The sequence below is a fragment of the Maylandia zebra genome, linkage group LG2, assembly GCF_041146795.1.
Source record: "Maylandia zebra isolate NMK-2024a linkage group LG2, Mzebra_GT3a, whole genome shotgun sequence".
NCBI classification, from domain to species: Eukaryota; Metazoa; Chordata; class Actinopteri; order Cichliformes; family Cichlidae; genus Maylandia; species Maylandia zebra.
In genome coordinates, this window is record NC_135168.1 from 40,050,414 (window position 1) to 40,071,666 (window position 21,253).

Here is a 21,253-nt window from a genome sequence, read left to right on the forward strand (position 1 = left end):
GGAAAGTGATAAACAGCGTTATTTGATACACTTTTGAAGAGGATATTAGAATGAAAAGACTTGAAGAAATAGGCCGAGTGATCCATTTACATGGCAGCTTGAGCTTTTTGTGCCACTGAACATTACCCTCTGTCCCCGTCTTCTCTCTGTGCCACTACTATGAAGCCTCTCTCTCAAGTGTCCAAGCAGCATGCCTTTCCTCTTCGGGTTGTCGAACTCAGCAAGAGCTGCAGTATGGTGACTGCAGCTACTCAAGCTTGAAATCTGAGCCCATTATGTCAACAGATGTTACAGACAGAGGGGAGAGCAAGCGTGACAAGAGAAGATATTAAAGTGAGAGCAAAAGGGGGGAGAGATACTGCCATTTATTTTATTTATGTAAGTTTTAAAAAAGGAAACAACCAGTGAGGAACATTTGTCTCATAGCCAATAAAAGAGCAGTAGTGATGCAGAACTCAACCACAGGTCTTCTTCTCCTATTTGCCATCTTACACATCAAGACTGTTTTTTTTCCTCCCTGTATTTCAATTTAAAAAAACAAAACAAAAAACTGACAAGAGAGTACACCACAGGGCACTTATCAAAACACACACACACACACACACACACACACAAAAAAAAACCCCCAAAATAAACAAAAACAAAACCACAAAACCAAAAAAAGGAAAAGAAAAAAAACCCACACACTGGCAATAGCACTTCAGAAAATAAATCAAGACAAAACATTATTTAACAAAAATGTCAATTAACTGACTCACGTGTGAAAACTGAGACCTTTCTGTTGTAAAAAATAGAAAAAAGGGAAAAATCTTCTTATTTCTTTGTTCCTTTTGTTGAAAATTCCTAGACTTTGTGCACTGCTAATACTGATTTCAACAGTCACTTAAACATTTGCCGTCTTATGTCTTACTTCAATCTGAACTGGTGAGCACAAGAACAATGCTCTAAACATGGGGAAAAAGCACAAAACTGTTTAAGTGGCAGAACTTCTCTTCACAGGAGGCGGCGCTCTTGGACAAACAAACATCACAGCAAACAGCATGTCCACAGAGAGGGATTCTCCCACAAAACAGGAAATCACTCAAGTTTTAAAGTTTCCTTTTAAATCTTTGAAAAAGATTGATGGAGCTTTGTGTGCGTCCTCAAACTTTACAACACAGACCAAACACGGGCATATTAACTGGACCCTGGCACAAGTTTTGCCTGCTTTTAACACTTTGACAACAGCAGAAAGTAACAATAGCAGGCAGTTATCTTACAGTGACTGTTGGCCCCAGTCAGAAGTACAACTTTACTGTTATCTTTTAGTTCTGGAAATGTTGGACAGCAAGTGCACCGACTTTACTTTACAACCTCTCATTTGTCACTTTAGACTGGCTCTGTTCCTCCGCTCAACACCCCTCCCTTAAAACACTTTCTCTTCCAATCTAGATCTCATTTTTCCTCTCCATTCCTCTTCTCATAAGAGCTTCAGCAGCAGCTCATAGGTGGCATTGATGATCCCCCAGGAGAGAAGAGAGCGATGGTAGTTGAGGTGGGCTCCTCTGAACAGCATGGCTATACTGCCACCCCTCTCTCTCCACACTGTTAACAGCACCTCTCTGCAAGGATTGAAGGCTCCACCCACCTGAGACTGAGCCCGCGATTTGACGACATTTAACGGGTAGAACATGATGCCAAGGCCTGCCCCCAGCAACCCTCCGCAAACAAAATCATTAACCAAGTTACCTGCCTTGCTAGTAGCTTCTGGGAGCTGCTCTTTAATGGGTCCCCTGAGCCCAAAGAAGAGAACATTGCTAGGGCCATTGCGCAGTAGTATGGGCACGAGGCCACGGTAGCACTCTCTCACACCATACTCTGTCACAAGTGTCCGGAAGGTGTGTGCTGTGTTGTTGAAGCGCCCGTGGTGCCGGTGGTCTTGTAGGAGAGTCTGCACACGCTCAAACGGTGTAAGGATGGCCTCTGCAGTTCCTGCCAAAGCTGCAGCAAAGCTTCTTGTAATCAGCTCTGGCACGCCACTGCTCCCAGCATGGTCTAGTAAGACTCTAGAGAAGTCCTCATACAAGCCAAACATGATGGCTACTGTAGTGCTCTTTTGGAGAAGTGGGGGAAGTAAGCCCCGATAAAGATTCCTCAGTCCATCCCTCTGGAGCTGTCGCACCGCATCGATGGCCAACACGCCATGCAGCTGTTGGCGGAAAAGGACTTTCTGGATCGGAAAGGTCAACAATATATTGGTAAAAGCTGCAAGGGAACCGCAAACATAGTGCTTCCCTTGAGGTCCAAACCTGGCGGTCAGAATGCCAGCAGACAACAGGGAATGGCCTCCTTTTGTCAGGGCTTGGGTCTGAGGTGTCCGCGCTGACTCGGAGTCCATGGTGCTAACAGCCATCAGAGGCCCGGTGCACCACAGCCTTATCCTCAAGCATCACATCAACATACTTCTGTAAATTTATGAAACACATTAAAAAGAAGAAATATCAGCAGGTGGTTTTTTTCATATCTCTTCACCCAAACAAAGATATTAAGTATGACATTATTTGTGAAGTACAAATAAAAAAATTTATCTGTGGCTCATATTCTCTAAATGTGGCCTAAAGCTGGCTGAACTTTTCCAACTCAATAACCTGCCTTAGACTTCTACAATTACACTGCAACAACTGCCAACTGATAAGAGTATTACACAACTTAGCAGCCTGATACGTGCATGCTACGTCATGAGGGAAGCAAACCTGTTATGTACAGACTACACCCTTTATTTGCCTTGAGCATTAAATTTAGTTATTTATACAAAACATGCAACGCATACATCTTGTAACATACAATAACAGCAGTACAAATGGATGTTCCCACCAAAATTATAAGAAATTGTCAAAAAGATCTTTAGTATATAAAGCAACAGAAAGGAGAAGTGGTGGTAATGGTGCAAGGTCAGGAGAGGTCAAAGGAAATCTACCAAAAGACTCTTGACACAGTTTTAAGTCAGTATTACAACACGAGACGACCACATGGCTGCTTTTGCATGAAATTGCATTGTGACATTGAAAACACCTGCAAGTTTAAAGTAACCAATATTTTTGTGTCTCTGCGCCTCTTTGTTGCAGATTTGCTTCCATGATATTTTAGAAGAAATTACCCAACTTCCCTGCGATGAAAAACGGACATTCCATATCCAAGCATACAGATCACTGTTAGAATTGTGACATCTAATCATAAATACAGTCCAACCATCCCTTTTATTATGCTGCATCTTGCATGTTATTGCATAACTATAACAATCAGTACATTACATTTACTTTGGATATTCGACTGCACCTTCTTGCTTAAAACCTCTACATTTACTTTAAAATAAGTCATAATCTAACACAATAAGGTATTATTGTCGCACTAAATAAATTGTTAGTCATAATCTTATTTTGATCTTGATATTTTGACTCAAATTTGAGCGGAAACAAACCATCTTAACACAACCTAATCTTAGGCGAACACGCCCTCTGTGTACCGTTTCTTTAGGATTCAGTAACGTGTCGCATCAAGATTTTTCCAAGTTTTCCAAGACAAATAGCAAGACCTCTCGAACATAGAAACACTATTACTTGTTTTCTGTATGAATTACTTAGTAAGGACAAACACATCACTGAGGAGTTAGCACGCTTAGCGTAGCAGCCACACATAGAAATGATGGACTGGTTAGCTAGCTAGCTCAACGGTGCTAGTACCTGCACCCCTCGCTTACGTTTACGTTTAAGATAAAATGAGGAAGTGATGAGATATATAGTCACTGCATGCTACGCAAAGACAATTGTCCAACTAGCATGCTAAGTGGCTAGCAAGAAGAGAGTCAAACGGACAAGTGTTGATCCATGTTTGGTTGGAAATATCGTCCGCTGCCACTGAAAGTCAACAGGCAAAATAAGAGTCGCGTAGTTTTGGTAACATGAGGACCTGGCCCACAACTGAACCTTTACCTGCAGTGAAACCAGCCGCTGTCCTATCCCTGGACAGGTAGAGCGCTGCTTTCTGCTGGGTAATTGGGCCACTACTGTAGGTCGCGTCTGCAGTCCTAACAAACGCAGGTGACAGCAGCGCTTTTCCACGCCTGCGCACTGCTGTCGATCTGAAACCGTATGCATTGGGTAACGGCTGATTCGGAGGTAGTTTTGAGATTTATTTTAGAATTTATTGTATTTAACAGTGCAAACCTCAATAACTTTAGTTGTTTAAATTTTCCTGATTATTTTTAAAGTACGTCATATCAGAATAGTCGTGTTACAATTGTTCTTATTTTTGTTGTTGTATTTTACCTGATCCGGTAGCCATTCGACGTAGCTGTCGTAAAACGACACAACGCGTCGTGACGTCACTATCGTAAAGCTAGTGAGTGCGTCGGTAAATAGAGATTTATCTTTTACTTGCTTTCGCTTCTCATTATAAGTGTAGTAGTTGTATTGAAATAGAATAGTTGGATAATAGGCGGTGGTCTGATGATCAGTTATTGCAAATATGCCGGCTGAAAACCAAATAGCTGACGCTAGCTAGCTAGCTAATGTGGCTAACTGTAACGTTACATTTGGCTGCTACATTAAAACACGCATGCATATTTTGACATTTTGTCACATCCGGCACCTAAACCCAGAAGTATAGAATGTCAGCCCAAAAGGACTGTGAGTTTTTGGTGAAAAGAGCCCGGGAGCTGGTCTCTGATGATCCCTGTGCTGCCAAAGCCTGGCTCATCACTGCCAGGACCCTTTACCCTGCAGACTTCAACATACAGGTAACGCAAATCATCTCCTCTAGCTGCAAAAGCTGTCAGTAAAAACATCTTCTTACACATCGTGTTTCTGGACCTGTTTTTACAGTATGAAATGTACATCATTGAACGTAATGCAGAAAAGACAGCTTCAGCCGGGCGGCTGCTGTACGACATGTGAGTTACATTTTTAGCGTTAATGTCAAGTTTCCTATCATGAGTCTGACCTCTTACTTAGTTTTGATTTCCCTTTAGGTTCATAAACTTTCCAGATCAGCCCATTGTTTGGCGTGAGATCAGTGTTATTACAGCTGCCCTGCGGAGTGACTCTCAGGATAAGCAGGCACAGTTTCTGAGAGGTGAGAGGGTTTTAACCCTTCATTGCATGCATTAAAAAGTGTGACAATGAACAATGCTTCTTGTGAAAATCTAAAGACTATTTTTTTATTTTATTTTCAGGACTTTTTGAGACACTGCCTGGTCGAGTGCAGTGTGAGATGCTGCTGAAAGCCACGGAGCAGTGTTTCAACACTTTGGAGAAGGCAGAGATGCTGCTGTTACTGCTGAAGCGCTTTCCAGAGTCTGTGGTTCAACATGGGGTGTGTAATATTAGTATTTGCATTGTCTTTTGAAAACTATATGTAATGTTAAAAGCTATTAAAGAACCTGATGTGCTGTTAGGTCAATTTAGGAGAGACATTGCTGGAAGCAGAGGCATCAGAGAATTTGGAGACTCCTGTCAACTGCTTCAGGAAGCTTTTTGGTGAGTACATATTGTCTTTGAATCCATTTCATTTCATCTGAAAAAACAAACAACACTTGCTTCATACAGTTTTTTCCTCCTACAGTGTGTGATGTGCTTCCTTTGGTTATAAACAACATGGATATGCGTCTGCCTGCCAGCCTAATGCAGAAATACATGTTGAAAGCAGCAGAATTCTACATTGGTTATGTTACCCGTGGGCCCTCGCCGGATGGACAGATACAAGGTGAAGATACACTGTGGTGAACTTGTTCTTTGCTTTCTATTTTAGGGCTGTCACAGTGGGATCACTTTCACTCTTAAAAATTTCAGTTCTCTAGTGGGCTTTATAGTGAAGCCTTTGAAATATTTATTTTTTCTATTTACTTTGTTTTTCTTGTTTTCTGTTTCAGGCTCTCAAGAAGGTGGGGCTCTGAAGTCACCGAGTGTGTCACGTGCTTCCCAGCGTTACGTGATTGATGGCCTGACAGAAAAATCGTCGGTGGTGGCAGAACCTTGGGAGAAACTGCTGGATATTCTTGCTGTGGTTGGGGCACGATGTGAGTGGCAGGGAGACAAGGGACAGAGGTAATCTATCACTTGGCCTGTCACATTGTTATTTAGCTACTGCTGTTGTTCCTGCACAAAGGTGACATAAAGTGTAGGATACTTTGCTCAGGGATACCTGATTTGTCTGATTTGGACGCTAAGTGGGGTCAGGCTGAATGCTATCTGCTACCTTCTTGTTTTATGTTCATGTGTTGTAAATGTTTGAGTGTTTAAGGACCCCAGGAAGAATGCCTTTTTTAAAATTACATATGAGTTACATTGTGGGTAATAAGTAAAAAAAATCTTAATTTAATCAAAAACAAACAAAAACAAACACATAATAAAACAAATATAATGTGCCCACATGTAAAATATAAAGAATAGATGGTTAAAATGTGGATCGTTCAATGACTTTGAAGGGATTATTTAAAATTAAATTTTTCAAAGGAATGTTTTCATGTGTTTATTTGCACTGTAGGAGTTATATTGAGATGCTGCAGAGAGTGAAGGAGCTGTGTCGCTACCTGCCTGGTCTAGAAGGAGAGACGAGGGCCCGGTGCTGCAGTCAGGTGGTCATCTGCGCTGCACTTGTCCTCTTCCGTAGTGCCTTCTTCTACGTCTCAGCTGTACAGCCTGCACTGTTCCACGGTTAGCTTCTACCTTTGTAGATCTCCATCTTCATTTAATATATCTACGGTAATCTTTTGAGTAAAATGTTACAAATAGGTTTCAGTGTTATTTTTTTCTTTTTAGGAATCAGTGGGTTAAGTTCCGGGCCGTGGATCCTTGTAGAGGATTTGAGCTCAGTGTACAGTGATGTGGAGGTGGAGCGAGGAGCACTGAAACATGCGCATAAGAAACGCAAACTAGCAGATGGAAGAGAGAAGACTATGGTGAGAAAAGTTTAGATATAAGTAAGACACTTTAATTATCCCAGATTGGGAAATTCTTTTGATTATATTTGGATCTGTGTGTCATTATAGAGCTCAGATGATGAGGAAGGTTTGGGGAAAGGCCGTGGTCGACACATTTTAGTAAACAAGAATGACATGACCAACTGGTCAGAGACTTTGGAGAGCTTTCGCACAGCGAGAGAAAGCTGGGACCTTCTTCACTCCCATGATGGTCTGGAAGCTGGTAGGAGATTTTTATGTTCAGTCATGTTGTCACTACATCAAAAGGTTGTTATCAGAACAGCTGAAAATTGTACATTTTAATGTCTCTTAAAGAGTTCAAGAAGATCTGCGCCGCGTGGAAGACAGACAGCTGGCTGTGGTTCCGAATATTCCTCACCGACATGATTATATACCAGGCAAGAGTCGTTTTTAATTTACCTTTTCTGTTTGTGACAAATCATCTGCATCCCTTTTATTTGTTAGCAGCAGCATCTTTAGCTTATTATTTTAGCTTTAGGATCAAAATATGCCATCATTTTAATACTGCTTTGAATTAAATAGCCCCGATCAACGTTGGGAAATGCAATTATTGCATAAGAAAGAACAGATTATACAGATGCAGGCACTCACTGACCACTTTGCCTTCAAAAATTCCCTGTGACATGGCATGTTATCCTGCTGGAAACAACCAGAGAAATCAGAAGATGGCTACTGTGGCAATAAAGGGATGGAGATGGTCAGCAAAAGTACTCAGTTAGGCTGTGACTTTTAAATGATCCTCTCTGGGGGTTTTTGAGTTACCATCATCTTCCTATCAGCTCAAAGCCATCTGGACCTTCGCCTCTGACCTACAGATATACCTAATAAAGTGGCTGGAGAGTGTACATTTTAAGTTATATAGAATTTAAAGAATGAGGCAAATGCACGCAATAAAACTGGTTGAAGTTGGCAGATGAAACTGGCTATTTTAATATAATTTAAATACACTTAAGCTAACACATTAATCAACATTTGGATATAATATCTTTTCTAAGTTGTCTTTGGTTATATACTGATTATGTGCTAATGTATTATCTCCAGGGACAGTACCGCAAGGCCCTCTCTAGCCTGCACCAGATGGCTGCAGTGCAGCAGCCTCAGCCTGGGCCACAGAGTCCCTCAGGTCAGGCCAGTCTGGAGCACCACAGGGCCTTCATACAGCAGGCATCCTGCCACTACACCCTGGGAGAGTACAGGGTATACACATGCACACAAACACACTCTTAGCGTACATTATTTTGGTTTTGTCAGGAGACATGCATATGCTTATATGCCTTTCTTTTTCATAAATCATGTCAAATGTATTTATACAGTATGTTTTAAAACAAATGTAGCTGAGAGAAGTGATGAACTGAATTTGGGAATGTGCACACAATATTAAGGCAGAAAACTTAAATAAAGAAAATAAAGACAGTAATTGATTGAATATTTCAACTTTTTTTATTTTATTTTATGAAAGCACAGCTGGCAGGAAATATACTTTACTGTAACATTTATTGATTCACATTGAAACTTTTGATTTGTAATTGGTCATATATAATTTATTTTATTTTTTTTTTTTACATATATATTTACTTAAAATATGTGATTGTATAATAAAATGTTTTGCAGGCCATGTATGAAAAACAAATCAGTGACACCAACTGGCCTGAAGGTGGCACTACAGTTAAAATGGGTTAAAATGTCCTAGATTAAATTCAGGTGTTTAGAACAACTTGCATCACTTTTATTCAATTTTCTCTAAACCAAGCTGACAGACCTGGTCCATCACAGCTCTGTCATTTAGTCAGTTTTACTATATTAGTATAAGTTTCTTAGCCTAACAACATGTCCTTTGTCCAGTCAAATTGTGTGTAATAGTTTTGTATGGTGCTGTTTCTTTTGACAGATGGCCTGTGAGAAACTGCTTGAAGTTGTCAGTGGCCTACTACCCCCAAACCAGGAAGCACCAAAGACCCCAGAGGATCCGGTTAGAGTCAAGACCAAAACGAGGAAAGGTAAAAGTTTCCTGAATCTACTCACTGATTCTGTTCATGAACAGTTTTGATTTTTTTTTTTTCTCGCTAATCTGAGATATGACTACGTTTGTGGCGTCTGTATTTATATGTTGCTTTGAGTACTGTTAACATTCCCTGTTCTTTGGTTTTAACCAGGTAATGACTTGCGATTACTTCCATGCACCAGCAAATCTGTGCTGCCGTTCTGTCTCCAGCTGATGCTTGCCTGCTTTAAGGTACATAGACAGGATACATCTGTGGAAATAAGTGGGTGCAAGGGCTTGGATACGTTTTCTTATGCAGACTTTGAGGAGACATGCTCCGTGTTGTAAGGCTTAATGAGACTGTGACAATCTTTGTTTCCTTTTTTCCCCCTTTTTTGGCCAATCAGCTACGTGCCTTCACCGACAGTCGTGACGACCTGTCCCTTGGTCACGTGGTGGTGCTCCTGCAGTACGACTGGCCACAGGGCGAGATGCTGTTTTTAAAGGCAGTGGACAAAATCTGCCAACAAGGCAGCTTCCAGTATGAGAATTTCTTCAACTATGTCACCAGTATCCTTTTTGCCTTGATTTCTTGCCTTTATTTTGGTGTAAATAAACAGTTCTCTTTGTGATTCCTTTATGTGTTGGATGTTGGTTTCCTTAAACTCATGGTTTTTCTCAGACATTGACATGCTGGAAGAGTTTGCATACCTGCGTACTCCAGAAGGAGGTAGAATTCAGCTGGAGCTGCTGCCCAATCAGGGAATGCTGATCAAGTAGGCAACCTCCTTCCCATTATGAGCGTTTCTTTAGTTGGCATCGTGACTGCACTCTCCCTTTCTGTTGGTGTGCTTTTAAAAGAGGACAGTGCTACTGACTGATCTACATAGACAAGGCCTGTGGGAAAAATTGACCTTTTAAACTGAAAAAGCTGTAAATGGAGTGGGCGTTTATAAAGAGAAGGAGTTCATGGTTTAAGTGAAGAAAGAAAAAACTGTTTTCTGACTCCTTCGTTCATTACTGTAGAAGTTCAGACGTTTGAATGCACCCTCACTGACAGTTGTTGAATGTTGCTGTCCCTCAGGAACCCTAGCCCTGCCCTGGGGGTGGAGTTAAATACTCTCCTGCTACAAGGGGTGCAGACGATGGACAGGTACCCCAGGCCCCTCCTCCCACAGTCCCCATCCCGCCCCTACCACCCCACCAGTCACCCTTCCTTCATCCCCAGCTTCAAGGCTTGTCATCCCCCAGTTTTAATTTGGGCCTGTCATTTTACATCAAGAGTTAGTCGTTCTTTGATTTCTGTCGGCGTTTGTTTATTTGAGCCATTATTCGCCTTTCTGTGGTCATCACTGTTGTTGTTACAGAAGACGATGTTGGTGTTTTTGTATAGTGAATTTAGTTATTTTGCCTTGTCATAACTCTTGATCTCATTTCATGTGTGGACATGTTTCATGTGGTTTTGATTATTATTATAATGGAATGTTTTATTTTATGTTTTATTTGAAAAGACTGAAAATGCTGTTTGTCTGATTTATGTGTGTGTGTAAGGAAAATGTAACCTGAAGTATTTATGAGTTATTTTTATTGCATAGGTTATATAATCTAAGCCTCTGTTTATTTTAAGGTATCTCATAAAACCCTATTTCTGACCATGTCTATGTTTGCATTTATTTTTTAAAAAAAAAGTATTTTTCCTCTTCCAGACACCACACAGTGACTCGAGGAATCACCAAAGGAGTGAAGGAGGATTTCCGTCTGGCCATGGAGAGGCAGGTGTCGCGTTGTGGGGAAAACTTGCTTGCTGTGCTTCACCGTTTCTGCATTAATGAGAAAATAATCATCATCCAGTCGCTTCCCTGACACCTGGACTTTAGCTTGTGAGGTTTCAGGCACAATTTAAATGCAAGTGGACTGACTTAATGACCAAGAAAGCTGATTCTCTGCAGACACATTTCCAGCTCTCTTGTCTTTCTCAGCCAGCACTGAACTCTTAACATGCAGGCTTATTCTTTACCTTCATAGTGAACTTCTCTTTTTAGAGTGTTAGCAACAATACTGATAGACAACTGCTTTCATTTTCACATTACAGTATGTGTATTTTTTCTTCATCAGTGGTACAAAGTTGAGATGGTAACATAAATAACCACCACATTTCATATTGTGATGTCTTGCCGGAGTCAGTAATGACAGAAAACTTAAAGTGCATTTTTGATACTTTTTGTTAGGTAATGTTTTTGCTACAATCTTGAATCAAATTGTTAGTTTGTATGGATGTTTCCATTAAATGTTACTTGAATGGTTTAAACAAGTTTATGTGTTATTTCATAATTTATACATTGCAATCATATCAGATGGTCATTAAATGCTAATTAAACAAATGAGATAAATTAACCCTAAAAGGTGCCCGGTCTTTAAAGGTGCAGGGTAGCTATGACATATTTCCAGTGTATCCAAATACTTCTGTAGCCCTTTTTTTTACCCCTTTAATCTGTGTCCCTCTTCAAGTCTTTCCTCTGCCCAATGCTCCTGTACTTGTGTGACTGGAGCATTGGGCAGGTCAGTCTGTAGGGCAGCTCTGAGGTTAGCCCAGAATAACCTTTGTTTTGCCCTGTCTTGAGGCCACTCCAGATATGTGTGGCGGTTCATCATGGACTTCAGCTGGTAGTACTTGGATGGGATTAGGTATTGAGGCAGAGGCTCAAGCAGTACCAGCACAATGCTGTCTGAGCCCAGAGTGAGACGTTGGTGGGTGGCGAAGTAGAGCTCGTAATGACACCACTCGCTCTTGACAAAGTGAGCAGAGAGGACAAACACAGAGCGCCTGCATTTCTCCACACAGCTGATGATGTTCTCAATGATCGTCTTTCCCGGCACAAAATGTTTCTCGTGATGACAGATTCTAAGCCCTCCTGCGGGGCCTTCGAGGTTGGGAAGAAGGGAATTGCGCACCCAGTCAACATCGTGCTGGCTATAAGACACAAACGCGTGGAACTCCAGACCCACCAGATCCTCGGGCCGAGCTTGTTGCAGTCTTGCACGATGTTTGGCTCTTGTCCACTGCCAGATCATGCCCATGTACCAGGGAACATCCAAACAGTGACACAGAATCACAATGGAAATAATCAGTGTCCCTGCTGGAACCAAAATTGCAACCACTAGAAGGCCAATGCTGCAGGAGACCTCTGGGATCGAGATGTCTCTTAAAGTTGAGTTTCTAACGTCCTCGGGGTATGTGCAGTAATAGTCCTGTGGCCAATTCAGCAGCTCAATACCTGATTGGTTGTTGTTGTTCTTTTCAGAATTGGTAGCGAGCTTTATGAAACCTCTGAGAGTGCAGGTACAGGTGAAGGGGTTAAAACTGACATCTAGGATATGCAGTTCGGGACAGCTTTCCAATATGTTCACAGATGGGGCATGGAGAGAATTTGACCTGAGCAGAAGCTTGTGGAGTGTGGGGAAAGTGCCACAACCTGGCAGGTCCCGCAGCCGGTTAGCATTTAGATTCAGAGTTGAAAGGTTTCTCAGTTTAAAGATGGATTGCGGAACCACCGAAATCTGGTTGTTCTGGAGGTCCAGTATCTGTGTCCCATTTGGTAGACATTGAAAAACTGACTCAGTCAAACTATTAGAAGACAGATTTATATTGGTGATGCTTGCTGGCCAGATGCACTGTGATGACTGGTCATACCCTATGGAGTTGACGCTGAGGTCCAGATGTTGCAGGGACGACATATATCGAAAACGTTGGCTCAGTAACTCAAGTTTTTTAAGACTGTTGCCTACCAGAGTCAAGTTCTTCAGGTTACGCAGGTTCTGACATTCAACTACGTTTTTACCCACCGCACTTGAGAAGATGGAATCAGACATAGCACCAAAGGAAAAATCCAGCTGGCGTATTGGACTCTGTGACTTGGGACAGGTCATGTGTATCATTGGTGCGTCAGTAATCGCAACACTCTCCACTGGCATGCTGATGAAAAAGTTGTATAAAGCCTCCTGTGAGAATTGGAAACTTGTTACCACTGCCTGGCTGGCTGTGAAAGAAATCACCTGTGATGTTTTGATCACTTCAGTTGTGTAGTGAGGAGGATTCTTTACATTCATTTCAGAAACACGAACATGTTTCAAAGTTGTATTTAGAGCCACATTTACATATTCAGTTAAGTCTTGCCATTTAATTGTTATGTTGGTGAGATAAAAACTCGTTGTGTGGATTTTCACCGTCTCTCTTAGCTGCTTACTTAGGTCTTTGTAGCCATTTATCATATTCATCATCTCCACTTCAGCAAACAGAGACAGAGCATCAGCAGTCAGATTACGGTCAATTTTTGGATTATGTCCAAAGGCTATCTGCAGCCTTTGAGCATGAACATCCTCCAGGCTGCCTGCTTCATAATAAAGTCCATCCTCTAGTAATAACGTCAATGTACGTAGTTTCATTTTAGCAATGTTCTTGAAGTCACCCACGCTGATGTTTTTTGCTCCAACTGTTAATCTTTCCAGTTTTACAAGAGAGCTGAACTCACTCCCCAATGTCATGGTAAGAAATCTGTTAAAGGCCAAGTTTAGCACCAGGAGGTTCACTGTGTGTAGCAGGTATTGTTGACCTGAGAGATTCTTGAGATTGTTGTGCGACAGGTCCAGATGTTCCAGGAGAGGCGTGTCAAGAAAAGTCTGTGGATCGATCTCCTCCAAATTATTCCATGACACATTCAGGAACCTGAGGTGAGTGGTTTTTTGAAAGTCTCCATTGTGAAGCTGACGTATGTAGTTGCGAGAGAGGTCTAAAAACTCAGTCGTCTGTGGCAGGTCAGTTGGGACAGAGGAGAGGTTTTGGGATGATCGGTCTACAAAGTTGTCAGGTGATGAAGTGCTCTTCTGAAGTCCCACCAACACGGCTGCTGTCCAGAGTACGGCTGCTGTGACCCTCATTGTAGCTTGTATAAGAAAATATAGCCATTAAACGGGTAGCATTTGTCTGTGTGTCATTCTGTCTGTAAATATATAATAGCTTAAAATGATTTGAATAAATTCTGATAAATGTTTGTAATGTTAAAAAGTGGAGTCATGTTAACAATACATTATAATTTGGTTACATATACCAGGGTTATCAAGGTCAACTTAATAATAATTAACAATATTGATCAAAAATTAAAAAAAAAAGGAGATTCTAAATATCACGTTACCTTGGATGTCTGACACTGAAGAAGAAGTCAGAAGATATGTTTAAAATTCTACTGCTTTTGTTCGTATTGCCAACATTTAGGGGAAGATACTGATGTTGTGGGATTTTAACGATCACATTATAGTTTGCATCCAAATTTCATTGCAAATTTGACCTCTGATCTCACATTTACATTTCACATCTGCCTTTCTTTTCAAGAGTTTTGGAGTCAATACAGCATTGGCTCCAAAATGCATATAATAATAATGCTCGGAGTCAAGTTCGTGACATATATAATGTAGTATAATGTCATATAATATGATTAAGTGATTTGTGTCCAGTCAATTGCAAATAACTAACTTTAAATTTTAATAAACAACAAAAATAAATGCCACACATGTACTGCACCTACATGAATACAAATAAGAAAAAATAATTATACTCAAAAAAATGTCAGGTATATTAAAATGGGTTTCAAACTAAACAAATATATACAAAACACAATATTATATCCTTAAAAGTAAGAAACTACCCAGAGAGTGAGCTGCCTTAGTGGAGGTTTGCACTCTTGGAGTAGTTTTTGTTTAAAATAAATGCTGTCTACCTTTTTGTTGGCTACAATTCTCAGAAACTGCTGGGGAGAAGTAAGGATTTGACTTAACGATCACTTTATAGGAAGCAGTGTGTAACAGTATCCTTTCTAAACTTGTTTAAATAAGACAGGATTGATAAAAGCACAAATCAGGTTTTTATCATCTGAGTGATAACAAAAATCTGGTATTTGGAAATCATCATCATGTGTCTGTCATGAATAAATAAATGTGTAAAATTAAATAAATGGTTCTAGTAGCTCATCGGTCAGATGTCATGCAAATATAAAACAAAGTTTTTGTTAATTGATAGATGTCCCTTTTTCAGAATTGTCTGTAGTAGATAATGAAAAAATAAGAACTTTTCTCCCATTTATTTGTTGATCTATCAGTTAATGACTCTGGTGTAGTATGAAGTACCATGGTGGAGGTCTTTATACAGCTGACATTTCACAGAGCCACCCAGTGTGATGGATTGGTGTCTTTACTGGGTCGATTCTGCCCAGAATTTGATTTTATTTATTTCAATCTAAATCTTAAAATAAAGAAAACCCAAAACCACATTCACATTAATTCAAAGGAAAACACAATTTTATTCAAAGATGGTTAAGAGTCCACTAACCTGTGTTGCCGTCTGATGGTCACATTTTGAAGTCTCAAGTACCAAAAATATCAGAGTCACAATGGTTCAAAATCTCTATATGGGAAAAGAAATGGAAATCAGTCAAACAAAACTGACTGATAGAGGAACATGTAGCAGCAAATGAAGTCTGGCTCAAATGTGACCAAAAGGCAAGCATCAGCACTGAGTCAACAGTTGCTAATTTTAGTTTCTAAGTAACAGTAAAAAAAACATGAAGTTGAGCAGAAACAGGCACAGAAATAAAAATAAGTTCCCAGGCTCTTCATCCTCTTTTACCTTCCCTTTTTATGCAACAGTGCATTTTATGGAGAGAAACTTATACAATAATGTATATTAAAAAATGGAGATAAAGTCCAGAAATTGGATTCAGTGTATATTATTGCCTTGAGGAGGGTTTTGCTCCTGGTCTCTAGACACATTTTTGTTTGTTTGTTTGGTTTTTAACACATTTTTTTTTGTGATGGGGAAGCTATGTGTGTGTGCAGACAGATAAACAGACACACACTCGCATTAACCCAGTTCCGAGCAATGTTTTTACTCTGGCAGTGCCAATCTTGCCTTGGGTCAGCGACTGCTACGCAAAAAGCAATAGGAGCTCAATTGAATATCATCTTATAAGCCAGTGTCACTAATCTCACCTGGAACAGTTTGATCAAATTCTAAAAGAACACTGCTGATTCGGTTATAGCAGCTTCTGGCTATAAGATAACAGAAAACTGGCTGTCTTTGTACAGCAAATGTAGTTATTTTGTCTTTTCATAACACTTGATTTCATTTGATATGTGAACATGTTTCATGTGGGTTTCATTATCATGATGCCATATTTTTCTTTTTTTAATTTGAAAACATCACGTTTTGCTAATTATGTGTGTGTATAAGGAAAATGGATCCTGCAGTATTTCTGACTTACTTTTATTGCATGGGCCATATAAATTTAAGCCTCTGTTTATTTTAAGCCAGCTCATAAAACCAGATTTCTGCTCATGTCTGTTTTCATTTATTACATGTATTTTTTTTTTTTATCCTTTTCCTCCTCCAGAGAACACACAGTGACTTGATGAATTACCAAGACTCAAGAAGGATTTCTGTTTCTGTGAGAGTGACTCAAGTGACTCATTATGCAAATGTCCTGTTTATCAGACCCGTTGCCCTGACTTCACACCTGATGAAGACCATGGAGAGTGTTATGTATTTAGTAAAATCAGTTTATAGTTTGTGGTACTACTTTCTGTTACAAAGTAGAGAACACAAAGTGTGGTGTATGTGCGCATTGATATGCCTGCGCCTTTCCTTAGACTGGTTATTAAAGTAAATTACTACAACTAAAGAAGGCGTCGTTACTTACCAGTTAAGTTATAAGAGAGAATATAACAGACTGGCGACGAGGATTAAAACGGATCCCTGATGTGCATTGGACGACAGAGAGGGGGAAATCCTTGTGAAAGTGGCCAAAAAGACACGAAAAAGGTTAGGGCCAAAACAACTAACCCTCCGTGTGGATGCTAGCTCACCTGCCTGGCTAAAGAGAGGACGTGAGTAACATCAATTCTTTTAAGTGAAGGACGCTTATAAAAATACCGAGAAAATGTCAGGAGGCGTTGGACAAATGGACGTTTTTGATAATGGCACAGAGGATTGGACAACATATGTAGAGAGAGTTGAACAGTATTGTCGGGCTAACAAAGTAGAGGATGAGAGGAAAGTTGCTGTGTTACTGAGTGTGATGGGAGCGAAAACATACAACTTGTTGCGCAGCCTCATCACACCGACCAAACCAGCTGACAAAAGTTTCAAGGAGATCACAGAAGTGCTCCAAAAACATTTCCAACCGAAGCCACTGGTTATAGCCGAACGTTTCCGATTTCATAAACGAAATCAATTAAAGAATGGATTTGGCATGCCTGGAACTGTACACAATGCAAGAGAAAGATAATGATGCAATATGGCTCACACCTAAAATACAAGGGATTGAGTTACAGATGGAACTGGACACTGGGTGTGCTCTCTCACTGATTTCATATGAAGATTACAGAAACAAATTCCTAATCTGAAACTGAAGCACACCTCAGTGAAACTGAAAACGTACACAGGTGAAAGAATAACTCCTCTGGGAAAACTAAAAGTGAAAGTGGAATATGAGAAAAAGAAATGCAACCTGGAACTTTATGTTCTGAAAAATGGAGGTGTGCCATTATTTGGGCGTGACTGGTTGAAACACATCCACCTCAACTGGAAAGAAATAAAGTCAATGAGACTAGAACGAGGCCTGAGTGCAAATTCTGTAGATGAAAGACTGAAACAGATCCTTAATAACCATGCCCAGGTGTTCAAAGATGGAATCGGCACCCTGAAAAATATTAAAGCACAGATCATACTAGAGGACAATGCAAAACCAAGATTCCACAAGGCACGCCCTGTACCTTATGCTTTACGCCCTAAAGTTGAAGCAGAGCTCCAACGCTTGGAAGAGCAAGGAATACTTACCAAGGTGGAATGGTCAGATTGGGCTACACCAATAGTATCAGTAAGCAAGAAAGCAAGTGACAGTGTGCGGATCTGTGGTGATTTTAAGGTTTCAGTGAACCCAGTTCTCCGCATAGATCAGTACCCACTTCCACGGATAGAAGACATATTCACAGCAGTAGCAGGTGGCAAACACTTTTCAAAAATTGACCTTGCCCAGGCTTATCTCCAGATGGAAGTAGAAGAGACATCCAGGAAATATCTGGTAATAAACACTCACAAAGGCCTATATCAGTACAACAGACTGGTATTTGGTATCGCCAGTGCACCAGCAGTATGGCAACGTGCCATGGATCAGGTCCTACAAGGCATTCCAGGAACACAGTGTTTTCTGGATGACATAATCGTCACTGGTGTTGATGAGGAGACTCATCTGGCTAACCTAACAGCAGTCCTGGCCAGGCTAGAAAAATATGGACTGAGAGCAAACAAAAACAAATGTAAGTTCTTTAAGGATGCCATTGAGTATTGTGGACACAAGATCGACAGACATGGGCTCCACAAAACCAAGGACAAAGTTGAAGCAGTCCTGAAGGCACCAGAACCTAAAAATGTGAGTCAGCTACGCTCTTTCTTGGGCTTAGTTAATTATTACCACAAGTTTCTACCAAACCTTTCAACAGTCCTTCAAGCGGTCAATGAAAGCCAGTCGCACAGAGGGGAAGCCGCTACAACAGAAAATAGACAATTTCTTACTGGCTTACAGGAACGCCACTCATGCAACAACTGGACACACACCTGCAATGCTCTTCATGGGACGGAATCTGAGATCACGTCTAGATTTGCTGAAACCAGACATTCGCAAGGATGTCCAAGATAAACAGTCTTCCATGGTGGAAGCAACAAGAAACAAAACTAGATTCTTCAATGTTGGACAAAAAGTTCTCGCCAGGGACTACAGAGACCCAAGTCAGAAATGGCAGCCTGGCACGATTCTGTCACGGACCAGACCACTGACATACACTGTAAATGTTGGAGCCAACTTAGTCTGGCGTAGACATGTTGATCAGATTGTAGATGCGGAAAGTCACATGGTTCCACAGCAACCTGAGAGCACATCTACACCTCAAGATTCAGAAGAGTTTGCCCTCGCTTCACCACCTGAGGTTCAGGATTTACGTAAAACTACCAATGCTCAAACACCTGAACTTCCCACACAGAGCACTATGGAGTCTGACCAAACAGGCAGACGGTACCCTGAGAGAAATCGCAGAGCACCTCAGAGACTGAACTTATAGGTTTCAAGTTAATTTTGTAGGAAAGCAGTTCAAATGTTTAAGAGGAAACAACCTACCTCCATGTTGTAAATCACTGAGTAGGTGTCATATTTCAGTTCAAGTTAAATTATTGGTTTACAGCATTTATCTGAAAATATTTTGATTGTTTGGTACCTATTGTGTTCATCAAAGTTGGATGGGAGGAACTGTTATGTATTTAGTAAAATCAGTTTATAGTTTGTGGTACTACTTTCTGTTACAAAGTAGAGAACACAAAGTGTGGTGTATGTGCGCATTGATATGCCTGCGCCTTTCCTTAGACTGGTTATTAAAGTAAATTACTACAACTAAAGAAGGCGTCGTTACTTACCAGTTAAGTTATAAGAGAGAATATAACAGAGAGTATCATTCTACACCACCTTTGCCCACTAGTCGGGAGAGATCTAGACTCGCTGCAGTTTACCTACCAGCTGAACATCGGGGCGGATGACGCTGTCACGTACCTGCTGCATCGGGCCTTCTCTCATCTGGAGAGCACCAGGTGCACACTGAGTCATGTTTTTTGATTTCTCCAGTGCCTTCAATACAATCCAACCCTCAGTGCTAAGGGAGAAGATGCAGGGAGCTGGAGTGGACCATCAGCTGTCCTCATGGATTATTGACTACCTCACCAGTAGACCCCAGTATGTGAGGCTGCGGGACTGTGTTTCTGAGGTGGTAGTCTGTAGCACGGGGGCCCCACAAGGAACAGTACTCGCCCCTTTTCGCTTCACCCTGTACACTGCGGACTACAGTTATAACACGGACACTTGCCATCTCCAGAAGTTGTCAGATGACACCGCCATTGTGGGTCAGGTGTCGGAGGGAAATACAGTGGGGTCGTCAATGACTTCGTCAACTGGTGTGAACAGAACAGATCTTTGCATCAATGCCAGCAAGACAAAGGAGCTGGTGATTGACTTCAGCAAGAAGCCACCCCCTATTACACCAGTGAACATCCAGGAATTGGACATTGAAACGGTGGAGGAGTACAAATACCTGGGTGTTCACCTCAACTACAAACTGGACTGGTCCACAAACACAAATGCACTTTACAAAAAGGGTTTAAGTCGTCTCCACCTGCTACAGCGGGTGAGATCCTTCAGGGTGAACAGGACACTCATGAGGACATTTTCCGACACTGTGGTGGTGTCTGCTATTTTCTATGCTGTGGTCTGCATGAGTGGTGGAATGGCAGAGAGGGACAGGGGGAAACTCAACAAACTAGTCAGGAGGGCCAGCTCTGTCCTGGACTGTCCACTGAAGTCCATCGAGCAGGTTGGGGAGGAGAGGATGTTGTCTAAGCTAATATCCATCATGGACAACACCTCCCACCCCCTGCATGAAACTGTATGAGCACTGAGCAGCTCATTCAGCAGTCGAGTTTTACACCCACAGTGTAGGAAGGAGCGCTACCGCAAGTCATTCTTACCAGCAGCTGTCAGACTCTATAATGCAGCTTAACATTCTTTTGGTCATCTTACTCACCAGCTTGTTTGTTTACCACCTTGTGTCTTCCTTTTATATTTTATTGTCCTTTGCTGTAAGAGTTCTGTAACACCGAAATTTCTCATCCGTGGGATAATAAAGGTTTATTCTATTCTATTCACACCCCGTTCTCTGTTTACCATCGGGGAAGGGGGTGTACGGAGGAATTGGCCATCTGATTGGGGTCTGGATGTGGGGCCTCCCTGCTGCTGGGGCGGCCTGCTTGTCTCCACCCCAGGGAACAGGGTATCATCTCCTGGGTCTAGGTACCATCACCTCTCTGAGGGTGAAGGTGCCTGGACCTAGGGTATAGAGTATGTTTAGGGATTGTGAGTGTGTGTACAGTGTCCATTTATGTTTGTCTCCACGTTTGGCGAGTGACAAGTATTTGTATATGTGCGCATGAGAGTGGGAATGTACACTTGTGTCTGTGTGTGCCTGTTTGTCTGTGTCTATATGTCAGGTCAAGTCTTAGACTCCACCTCTCTGGGAACATCTCAGGCCCTCCCAGGTGTGGGGGCCTATCTCCCCCACCACACTATCTGTCGTTGGCTGATGCCCTCAGACATTGGTGCATTGGTGGTTCTGGGTGTCTGGGGCCGGGCGCTCAGGTATGTACCGGCTCACTC

At 41.4% G+C, this 21,253-nt stretch overlaps 3 protein-coding genes across 5 annotated transcripts; 1 reads left to right on the top strand and 2 right to left on the bottom strand.

Moving 5' to 3' along the window:
* Positions 1 to 736: 736 nt before the first annotated feature.
* Positions 737 to 4,410, bottom strand: slc25a51b (solute carrier family 25 member 51b). Of its 2 annotated transcripts, none has more exons than XM_004545411.5 (2): positions 4,305 to 4,410; positions 737 to 2,444 (listed from the first exon to the last, which is right to left on the bottom strand). In XM_004545411.5, exon 2 carries the CDS (start codon positions 2,390 to 2,392, stop codon positions 1,460 to 1,462), a length of 933 nt encoding a protein of 310 aa, XP_004545468.1. In that variant the 5' UTR covers positions 2,393 to 2,444; positions 4,305 to 4,410; the 3' UTR covers positions 737 to 1,459. The 2 variants fall into 2 exon arrangements, with proteins under 2 accessions (XP_004545468.1, XP_004545467.1); XM_004545410.5 differs by lacking the exon at positions 4,305 to 4,410 and adding an exon at positions 3,969 to 4,108.
* Positions 4,042 to 11,246, top strand: ints10 (integrator complex subunit 10). Of its 2 annotated transcripts, XM_004545408.5 has the most exons (19): positions 4,042 to 4,154; positions 4,637 to 4,774; positions 4,860 to 4,927; positions 5,006 to 5,109; positions 5,210 to 5,349; positions 5,432 to 5,513; positions 5,599 to 5,739; positions 5,906 to 6,080; positions 6,520 to 6,689; positions 6,795 to 6,934; positions 7,025 to 7,178; positions 7,271 to 7,353; positions 8,018 to 8,173; positions 8,865 to 8,973; positions 9,130 to 9,209; positions 9,365 to 9,527; positions 9,640 to 9,733; positions 10,042 to 10,110; positions 10,664 to 11,246. In XM_004545408.5, the coding sequence occupies exons 1-19, from the start codon at positions 4,128 to 4,130 to the stop codon at positions 10,818 to 10,820; spliced, it is 2,250 nt and encodes a 749-aa protein (XP_004545465.3). In that variant the 5' UTR covers positions 4,042 to 4,127; the 3' UTR covers positions 10,821 to 11,246. The 2 variants fall into 2 exon arrangements, with proteins under 2 accessions (XP_004545465.3, XP_004545466.3); XM_004545409.5 differs by lacking the exon at positions 10,042 to 10,110 and having other exon boundaries at positions 10,664 to 11,243.
* Positions 11,247 to 11,388: 142 nt separating this feature from the next.
* LOC143412516 (toll-like receptor 1) lies at positions 11,389 to 15,432 on the bottom strand. The gene is made up of 2 exons (XM_076873538.1): positions 15,337 to 15,432; positions 11,389 to 13,897 (listed from the first exon to the last, which is right to left on the bottom strand). The coding sequence occupies exon 2, from the start codon at positions 13,890 to 13,892 to the stop codon at positions 11,436 to 11,438; it is 2,457 nt and encodes an 818-aa protein (XP_076729653.1). The 5' UTR covers positions 13,893 to 13,897; positions 15,337 to 15,432; the 3' UTR covers positions 11,389 to 11,435.
* Between the last annotated feature and the right edge of the window lie 5,821 nt (positions 15,433 to 21,253).